The sequence below is a fragment of the Quercus lobata genome, unplaced genomic scaffold (assembly GCF_001633185.2).
Source record: "Quercus lobata isolate SW786 unplaced genomic scaffold, ValleyOak3.0 Primary Assembly Scq3eQI_124, whole genome shotgun sequence".
In the NCBI taxonomy this organism is placed as follows: Eukaryota; Viridiplantae; Streptophyta; class Magnoliopsida; order Fagales; family Fagaceae; genus Quercus; species Quercus lobata.
Window position 1 is genome coordinate 1 of NW_022155328.1, and position 10,757 is coordinate 10,757.

Below are 10,757 nucleotides of genomic sequence, written 5' to 3' on the forward strand. Positions count from 1 at the left end.
AAAAAAAAAAAAAAACAGCACTGGGATTACCGAAATTGTGGGAAAAAAAATAATTTTTTTTCCTCCACAATTTCGGCAATGCCATTGTCGAAATTGTGGGGGAAAAAAAAAAAAAATTTTCCCCAACAATTTCGGCAATGCCATTGCCGAAATTGTGGGGAAAAAAAATTGTGGGGAAAAAAAATTAATTTTTTTCCCAAACAATTTCGGCAATGCCATTGCCGAAATTGTTTGGGAAAAATTTTTTTTTTTTCCCACATTTTCGGCAATCCCATTGCTGTTTTCTCTTTTTTATTTATTTATTTACATTTACGGCAACGCTATTGCCGAAATAGGAGAAAATTATTTAATTTTTTCTCAATTTCGGTAATCCCATTGCTGTTTTCTCTTTTTATTTATTTATTTACATTTACGGCAACGTTATTGCCGAAATAGGGGAAATTATTTTTTCAAATTTTTCCCCAATTTCTTTTTATTTATTTATTTATTTATTTACATTTACGGCAATACTATTACCGAAATAGATATTTCCTCCTATTACGGCAATGGGATTGCCGTAATCCTTTTCTCTTTTTCTTTTTTTTTAATTTTTAATTTTTTATTTACATTTACGGAAACAGGGGAAATTTTTTTTCCCTATTTCGGCAATCCCATTGCCGTAATCCTTTTATTTTTTTTTTTTTTCACATTTTCGGTAATGCTATTGCCGTAATCCAAATAGGGAAAATTTTTTTCCCCAATTCTTTCTTTTTTTTTTCCCACATTTTCGTCAATGGCATTACCGAAATTGTGGGGGAAAAAAAAATTTTCCCCAACAATTTCGGCAATGGCATTACCGAAATTGTGGGGAAAAAAAATTTTTTTTCTCCCCACAATTTCGGTAATGCCATTGCCGAAATTGTGGGAAAAAAAAAAAAAAAAAATTTCCTCCACAATTTCGGCAATGATTATTCTCTCTCCTCTCTCCTACTTTTTTGTTATTCTCTCTCCTGCTTTTTTTTGGCTGAATTTCGGCAACGCCATTGCCGAAATTCAGTCTCTCTCCTCACTTCGCCAATTAACTTTGAACAGTAGGTATAATACAAATTAACTTTAAATTTTGCAATTTTTACCCAAAAGACTCAAAGCTAAGGGTAGCGAAGGTAGACCAGGGCAGGGTACGCGGATAATTCCAAAATGCCAGCTATTTGGAAGCTCATTTGCAACACACGGTGCCTAAACAAAATAAAGCACTTCGTGTGGAGAGCATGCTTCTGCATGCTCCCACGAAGCAATGTCCGCCGCATTGAAAGGTCATAGTGGACAACAGGTGTGAATTTTTTGAAGAAAGTGAAACGTCCCGTTTCGCTTGACCAATCCTTTCCTACTTCACCCTACTGAGGTTTTTCTCGCCTTACAAAAGTGATGAGTAGGAATGAGGCGAGATTTTAACCTCGCACCACGGGACGGGACAGTGATGAATTTAGACTTTTTAGATCTAATCCATCTCGCCCCACCTCACATTGATAAGGGCTTAATTATAAATTTTTCATATCTTAAAATCTTACTATTTAAAAAGCATATTATCAACTTATTTTATTCTATTCAACAAGGTTTTCTGTCTTTTTTTTTTTTTTTTTTTTTTTCTTTTTTCCTTTTTTTTTTTTTTATCAAGGTTGGAAATAAGGTATAAAATTTAACATTTTCTTTTGTCTTTATTATAAACAAATTTATATACTATTGAATCGTTGATTTTGTATTTTGAGATTTTTGTTTTTGTTGTGATATTGTCTTGTTAAACATTTCAATAATATTATTCAATTTTTGCTAAAAATTAGTTTGATTTGATGGGAGAAATTTATTTGTAATTTCAAGTATATTTTTATTAACGAAACAAGTTTTATTAAAAACAATTGTAATAGTTGTAGGCAAATTAACATGAAGTAAAGTTTTACAAGATGGGGCAGGGCTTTGCAGGGTCCCAAGGAGCAGGGATGAGGTAAGAAAATTTTTCCCGTCATGCAGGGTAGTGCAAGGGCGGAAACCCTATCCTTCAAACCAGCCCCGACCCATTGCCATCCCTAGCCACATTCTATGGGAATGCAAAATAGCCAAAGAAACTTGGAACAACTCAAACTTCAAACTAGGCAACCTATGTTGTCCCCCAAAGGAATTCTTAGATGTGGTTTGGTTGCTCAAGGAGGACTAGGGAGATAGAAATAGAGCTAAAACTTGAAGTTATGGGGCAATTTTGCTGTTAGTTGTGTGCAATAGCTCTAGCCTCCGACTCTGTTGCTTAACAACTAATGGTTTATTTATTTATTTATTTGTGTGTTTTTATGTGTGCATCTAGGTATGGACAATATTATTTTGTTAATTTTTTTTAAAGGGTCAAGTAGTTTGTTTTTAGTAAAATTGATTGATTGGGCTTAATTACTTTTAGCTTTACTGTTAGTAATTTTTGTTCTTGGGTAATTTTTTTGGGCTTGCTTATTTTGTTTTAGATTTTAGATCTGACTTTAAATGGAGGTAAATGCTAAAGTTACAAAAAAAAAAAATTTGTTAATATGGTCTTTTTCAACCAAAAAAAAAAAAATATTATTATTAATGTGGTAAGTGATTATTAGTAAGTAAAAATATGATGTAAGTGATATATTTTTATACAAACCAATAAGAATTTACTACTACAACGGTTTGTAAAAATATTGTTGAAAATTTTGTGGTTATAGTAGAGAATCAATAATATTGTTAAAAGAGAAAAGTATAATTTTATAAAACTAAATTGTTAAAATTGATACCTATGTATATATTAATATTTAAAAAAGATTGTGTTAACGGGCACCGTAAAGTGCTTGATAACGACACATTTTTGGATAACTTTTTGGGTAACTTTTTCAACTTTTGATAATTTTTCTTTATTTCTTTTGGTAATTTTTCTGACAACTTTTTTTTTTTTTTTTTTTTTAATGAAACACAAAAAAGGAAACGTTAACAAGTACCGGACGGTGCTTGTTAACATTTCCCATTTAAAAAAAATAGGGGGGCCATTGCTTGAGAAATCTTCGCTATCACAGCCTGGAGCCTGTGGAATAACAGGAGCTCTGTTGAAAGTACATGCCTTCCTCAGCAACAGCTGGGTGTTAAGCTGAGAGCATGCACTAGTCATCAGGACAGGCTGCCATCATGTGCAGCACAGAGTGCACCTCATCATCAGGGCAGGGTACAATTGGGTGCAACAGAGAGTGCACCTCAGCATTGAGGACAGCTGCAATCCAATGCAGCACAGCCTGCGTTGCATCATCAGGAGAAGACTAAAAGGGAAGTTACAACAAGATGGGAGCCATGAGCAAAAAACTAGTGTTTCCCTTGAGAGCTCTAGAAGTAGAAGCCAAAGCAGCCGAAGAGAAGGAATAATCCTCCTTGCATGGGATCTGGGTTTGAAGGACATAGTGGTACGTTGAAGGTGATTCCCAATTGGTCATACAGGCATTATAAGTGGATCTACCCCATCTGCTACCACCATCCAGAAGGTCATTGAAGGCTTAACGTGATGTCTGCAGAAGTTTAATTCATGTAAAGCTTCCCACACCAAAAGAAGCAGCAACTCAGATTGTGTAACATGGATGGAGGACACTCCTCCCATTAGTGATAAACTTTTGTGTAGTTTATCTGCTAGTGCATGCCCACCAAAAAAGTGTGTGGCGGTTGCTATCCAATAAAAATAAATAAATCTTTTTTTACTTTTTTAGAAAAAAATTTCGGATTAAGACACTTTTTGAGACCGTAACCTACACCGACTTTGAGATTTCAAACTAGCTAGCAGGATTATTCTTAAAACCTTGGAAGCTTCAAAGGAAGATTCATTTATTAGCTTAGCTCGCCACTTATGACCTCATGTTAATCTGTTGGTTCACCAACTTAGAGTCACTACTGACGTCATGAAAATGTAGTGTGTATCACATTTTTCAAGTCAACGATTTCACATGGTGTTTTAAAACCAATCTATCATTTCTGATTTATTATAAAAGTGCGGTAAGATATAGTGTATATTGCATTTTTCTAATATATAATAGGCAATGATTTTATGTATTTTATGTGCTTAATTAAGACAAGCTGTCGAATGATATGAAATTGAGTCTTTTTAGTGCCACACAAAGTGGCACAGAAAAAGTCACAACTCACCCATGTGGCGGGTTGTGGTTGGTGGAAGGGTGGTGGTGGGACATCCTTCTATCAACCATAACTCACTACATAGATGAGTTGTGATTTTTTTTTGCCATCTTATGTGGCATAAGACTTTTTTTATGAAATTTGAACACGTGAACATCGTCATAGGTGACGTGGAGGGCAGGACACGTGGGTAAAGCTATGTCATCATCCATATTTAATACGAAAAAAGACAATGTATTATTATAGTTTCTTAACATAGAAGTAATATATTCTAATAATATTGCTATTCTCTCGTGATTGCAATAGTCAAAGAAACAGTCCAAGTTGCCTACTACTACTAATAGTACTATATTTCTTTAATGTGAAACCGCTGCTCAGTCCTCCCGTTCAATTTGGTCCAATAAACCATTCTAGACTTCTAGACCCTTTAACTCGCCCACACGCCTATTATAAATACCAAGACTTCCTTGCTTCTCTTCCTCGTTAAACATTTGCCTTTCATTAGTTTCATATCATTTACGTTACTAAAAGTTGACCTCTAAAAAACCCCCAACAACAACATTTTTGTGTTCTTACTTCTGTTTTTTACGTAACTATGGCAATGAAGAGAATGAGAGAAGATGGTGGGATAGAGAGCTTAGACATGGCTAATTGTCTAATGCTACTCTCTCATAGCCTAGAGACCAAGCCCAGGAAAGCCTCACTGGTTGATGTGTTTGAGTGCAAGACTTGTAATCGCCAATTCCCATCATTTCAAGCTCTTGGTGGCCACAGAGCGAGCCACAAGAGACCAAAATTGATGGGGGAAGAACTGAAAGGGCGTACAAAGTCTCAGACCCTGGGAAATAAGCCTAAGATGCATGAGTGCTCAATATGTGGGCTTGAGTTTGCTATGGGGCAAGCTTTGGGTGGTCACATGAGGAGGCATAGAGCAATGATGGATGGTTCATTTTCTTCCGCTGCCATAGAAAAGAAAGTGCCGGTGCTGAAAAGATCAAATAGTACGAGGGTTATGTGCTTGGACTTGAACTTGACACCTTTGGAGAATGATTTGAAGTTACTATTTGGGAAGAAGGCTCCTCAAATTGACTTTACTTTGATGATTTGATTTGATACCACAATTGTAGTGGGTGCTAACAATTTTTCATTTCAGATTCATTGATTTTTTTTTTTTTAATATATATATATGTAAAATGCCATTCTTTTTAATTTTTTTCCAATTTTGTATTGAATATATTGGATCTTAGTTGTAAAAATGGTTTTGGCCTTTTGCATAGGCATGTCCTTAAGTTTGGCATCCATCAAGAACAGGGGTGGAGCCAAAGAATTTTGTTTGAGGGACCAAGTTATGGTACTAATATATTTATCAAGATAACTCCGTACACACATATATATATACATATATATATATATATATATATATACATACACGCTTTTTTATTATACACACACACATATATATATATACACACATTCTTTATAAGTTATATCTATATATATATATACACACACACCCAACAACAACAAAAAACTTAGTATTTTTAATCAAAATTATATTTGATGGCGACCTTTCATAAAATAAAATTCATTTTTACCATTTTCATGGTGAAATTCTTAAAAGTATTATTTTCGATACAAATTATCAAATTTTATAGTAAAGTTAGTAAAAAAAAATTTCCATTGAACTAATGCAATTTTCAAAAACTAACCCAAAACTTGGAGGAATAAGTTTAGCTACGAACATATTTGAGACTATCTTGCTCTAACCCATTATGTGGCTACTAAAGAGACATTTCATATGTTGTTTTAGTGACAAGATTTTTTTTAATGAGTCAGTAACTTGTTAATCGCCACATAACGAGTTGAAAGAGATTGATTTAAACATGTTTGGTGCCAAACTTTATCACATATTTTATAGATATAAGAGCACATTTTACAATAAAAAATAGAAGGCGAAAAGTACCTTTTAGTCCCTACATTTTCAAGCTATTCCCATTTTAGTCCCTACAATTTATTTTTACCGCTTTTAGTCCCTATCCTGAAAAACGCTTCCCGTTTTGGTCCCTTCCGTTACATCAGAAATGGAGAAAGCTGATATGGTAAACGATAGGAATAAATAATAATAAATTAGTGTCCACATGGCCTAAATTATAATAAAAAAATGTTTTTTGGCATTAAAAAATGCCACGTCAGCATTTAAATTAAAAAAATTAATTTATTAATTTTAACTAAAAAAAAAAAAAAAAAAAACTAAAAATCATATGAATTGAGATCTAAGTGTGTTTTGAACAAGAACAGTAAGAACACAAACCTAGATCCAAGAACACAAACCCAGAAATTTTTTTTAAAAAAAATCCAAACTCAAAATTCTGAAAAAATCAAACTTAAATTCTCTAATTTCAATCAAAGCACAGCCATGAATCAAAGTAGAAATTCTTAAACCCAAATTTTAATTTCTCTACAAACTCACCCAAACTCAAATTAGCTACCCCCCAAAAAAAAAAAACTCGATATTGGTAAAAACCTAACAAGATTGAAACCCAGCAAACTTAGGTGGTCTTTCATAGTTTTTAGCAAAACAAACCATGCAACTAAAACGTAGTGATAGAACCCAGATCAACATATAAACCCAGTGGCAAAAACTGAGATCGGCATCCACAAACAATCCCAAAACCCATATTGAGGAGACAAAACCAGATCGACGGTGAGATTGGTGGACTTGATTGACGCTGCAAACTAAGAAATCGATCCTAGAACTAGTTGCGACAACGATGGTGGAGTTGGTGATGAGTTGCGCCAACGAAATATGGAGGGGGAGAGAAGAACCGAGAGATGGAAGGTGATGAGCCCGAGGGTGAGTGACTGGCTAGGCTGCAAAATGTTTTTTTTTTTTTTTAATTTCTGGGTTTGTGTTCTTGGATATAGGATTGTGTTCTTGTTGTTCTTGTTCAAGACACACTTAGATCTCAATTCATATGATTTTTAATTTTTAATTCTGTTTTTAATTTTTTTATTTAGTTAAAATTAATAAATTAATTTTTTTAATTTAGATGCTAATGTGGCATTTTTTAATGCCAAAAAACATTTTTTATTATTAATTTAGGCCACGTGGATATTAATTTAATATTATTTATTCTTGCCGTTTGTCACGTCAGCTTTCTTTATTTCTGATGTAATGGCAAGGACCAAAACGAGAAGTGTTTTTCAGGATTGGGACTAAAAGCAGTAAAAATAAAATGTAGGAACTAAAATGGGAATAGCTTGAAAATGTAGGGACTAAAAGGTGCTTTTCGCCAAATTAGAATTGAGAAAAATAAAGTTATATCTCTATAACTATTAGACCAATTTTTTTTTAAAGAGCATCATTTGACTAATTCAATTATATGGGGGGGGCCAACTCTTATTTTTGTATACTAAATTTTAAAAATATAAAAATAATTATATATATTAAAAAAAATTCAAAATTTTGTGGGGGTGGACCTATTACTTACCTCCGCCCCTGATTAAGGAGATGAGAACCCCTGCCTATGAAATTTCAGAGAACAGAGTGAAGTTGGCTCTTACAGAAAGCTAGATACCGCGCGCGTCTTTAGAGAACTCCTTTTGCAGATTTAAATTGACTTCTGATTAGTTAGTGTTAGTTTTAGTTAACTCCTTAATAATGATGGAAAGATATTAATTAAAGCTAGCTTGTTAGTATGTTAACTAAATCTCCTTTTTCAATCAAGAATTGTGCTCATCAACTGACGAGCATGAGTCCAAATATCATATCAAGGTTGAAATGTCTTGGATAATACAAATTTCTTATTCAGAAAACCTAGGAAGTGTATGTTTTAGAGCAACATGTATCTTATATAAAAGTTGAATAGTTCTTTTGGTAAATGGCACAATGTATCTTGTGACAATTCTTCTTTATGATTATGAAGCATGTTGGAAGAAAATTATAATGCTGTATGTATGTGCACGAAAGCTCATTAACTGATAAGTACGAGTCCAAGTTGTTAGGTCAAAATTGAAATGTGAAGGTAGTTCCATGTGTAGTTTATCCAACATGTGCATTTTTTTTATGTTGATGTTGAATATTTCATTGGTGGCTGTGTTTTGCCGAATAATTCTTACACGCTATTGCCTATTTATCTTGTGATTTACAATTTTATTTAGGAGGTCCAATCCATGACTCTTGGACTTGCTAAGCACTGTAAAGAGGGGTAGGGTGTTTGAAAAATTCAAATAAGAACTTAAAATTTGACTATTATGTTGAAAGTTAGCTAGCCTTAATTTCTTTTCCATTACTTTAAAAAACATTATAATATAAAAATGTGGCGTCTCAGTTTTTAATTAGACTATTTCATTTTTTATTCACGAGTCTTCTTAAAAATCTCTCCGAATAATAATGCCGAATGTCCTAGAACTTAGAGAAAATATAGCCTGTTTCGGGTGTATATTTCTCGTCTCTTACAAATAGTAGACCCACAATTGACAGATCCCACCAACTATGAAAGGAAGAAGCATACCTGAAACAGAGAATACTTCTCCCAGAAGTTGGTTACCACTTGCTGCTCTTGCATGTGAACATTTTCTAAACATTCACCTGAAATTTCCTCCAAATATTATTCCAAGTCAAGTAGTGTGCGGTGTGCCCTACACGTTGAAGCATTCTAGCTGCCACATTGATGGTGGCTTTTTCACTTATTATGTGAACACATAGCCGCGGAGTAAGCCAAAAACGGCGAAAGAAGGTCAATAATAATATTAATAACAATAATCAAACTGGACCGCGTAAAATTAAGGTGCTAATATGATAATTTGATGTAGGAGTTCTAACTACTATTCTATCAACCGACACGAATACTACAAAACACTCTGGAACGTTCATCCATAAAAATGTTGGTGTTTATATATACGATAGTATACTCACACACTTTTTGTACCATGACTTTAAGTTATGATTTTAGTTCAAAATAACTGGGTAATAACAAATATGCACTAGTATTTACTAAAAAAAAAAGAAGCAACTAACTTTTTTGATAGTTTTTTTATATTTTTCATGAAATTGGTATTAAAATTTTCCTAAAAAATGAGTGTTACGTCTATGATATTTTCACAAAAAATTATAGGTAATAACTTCTTGTTGGTTTTAATTTGAACCTATCATTGAAATTACTTTTTTATCCATCAATAACAACTAGTTACAATATGCCACATATGATTTTTTTTATAAAAATATTGTGAATATAGCATTTTTCTCCCTAAAATAGTTCATTAACAAATGCTCCAGGCCACCTATTAACATTAGAAAAAATATAGTTACAACCCTGAAGTGTGCATATATTTTAGGGACAAAGTTTAGCTATAAAATTAGTTATAATCTTAGGCTACAACCTTACTTAATATCCTTTTATTGAAAGTAAATTTTGACAAATCCACCATTGGATTATATCTTTTTCTTATATTCTTCATGCTTACAAAACTTTTAGAAAATTAAAGATTAATAGTTATGTCGTTAAAAAATTGTTTAAATTGCAAGTTTTTATAGTTTAAAATTATACATAAAATATAAATTTATAGATCACATAGTAAATAATATTTAATTGATACAAAATTTGATGTGTATTAAGAGCATAAAAAATATGAAATTCATCGGTTAAATTTTCAAAATATGTAATAATATTTATTTTATTGAGTAAAGTTGCAATCTTAAATTATAACCAATTTTATAGCTAAACTTTGTCTATATTTTAGAGAGCAGCAGCACAGCGTGTAACTTGTAAAATTCAACCCAAAAGAAAAATATTGCGTAAACTGTGAACACATAGTACAATCTTGTATTCTTTGTCGTCATTGTATGAATGACATGGTCAGTGAAAAATTTTAAATTTCTAGTAGTAGTAGCTAGGTCCTGGTTCGACCATCCTATAACAACTAAAATCAACTCTTGGCATTTTCTCTGTCAAGAGTGCATACAAAGTACTAGTGGCGGTAAAATATCTCACTGAAGACCAGGGTACTTGGATAATTCCAAAATGTCAGCTATTTGGAAGCTCATTCGGAACTTATAGTGCGCCTAAACAAAATAAAGCACTTCATGTGGAGCATGTAGAAACATACTCCCCACGAAGCAATGTCTGCTGCATTGAAAGGTCATAACGGACAATAGGTGTGAATTTTTTGGAGAAAGCGAAACTTCGGGCCACATTCTATGGGATGCAAAATAGCCGAAGAAACCTGGAACAACACAAACTTCAAACTAGGCAACCGATGTTGTCTCCCAAAGCAATTCGTAGATGTGGTCTGGCGGTTCAAGGAGAACCCGGAATAGGGGCGGAGTTAGGACTTGAAGTTAAGTGGACAATTTTGCTATTGGTTGTGTGTAGTAGCTCTAGCCTATGGCTCTATTGCTTAACAGTTAATGGTTATTTATTTATTTATTTGTGTTTTTTATTCGTACATCTAGGCATGGATAAAATTATTTTGTTTAAAATTTTTTAAGGATCAGATTGTTTATTTTTGGTAAAATTGATTAATTGGGTTTAATTGTTTTTAGTTTTACTATTAGTAATTTTTGTTGTTGGGTAATTTTTTTGGGCTTATTTATTTTGTTTTAGATT

The 10,757-nt window shown here is 32.9% G+C and overlaps 1 protein-coding gene across 1 annotated transcript; it reads left to right on the forward strand.

The window, feature by feature from the left end:
* The first annotated feature begins 4,565 nt into the window (after window positions 1-4,565).
* Window positions 4,566-5,318, forward strand: LOC115973741 (zinc finger protein ZAT11-like). Its single transcript, XM_031093989.1, has one exon. It carries the CDS (start codon window positions 4,745-4,747, stop codon window positions 5,255-5,257), a length of 513 nt encoding a protein of 170 aa, XP_030949849.1. The 5' UTR covers window positions 4,566-4,744; the 3' UTR covers window positions 5,258-5,318.
* Window positions 5,319-10,757: the final 5,439 nt, after the last annotated feature.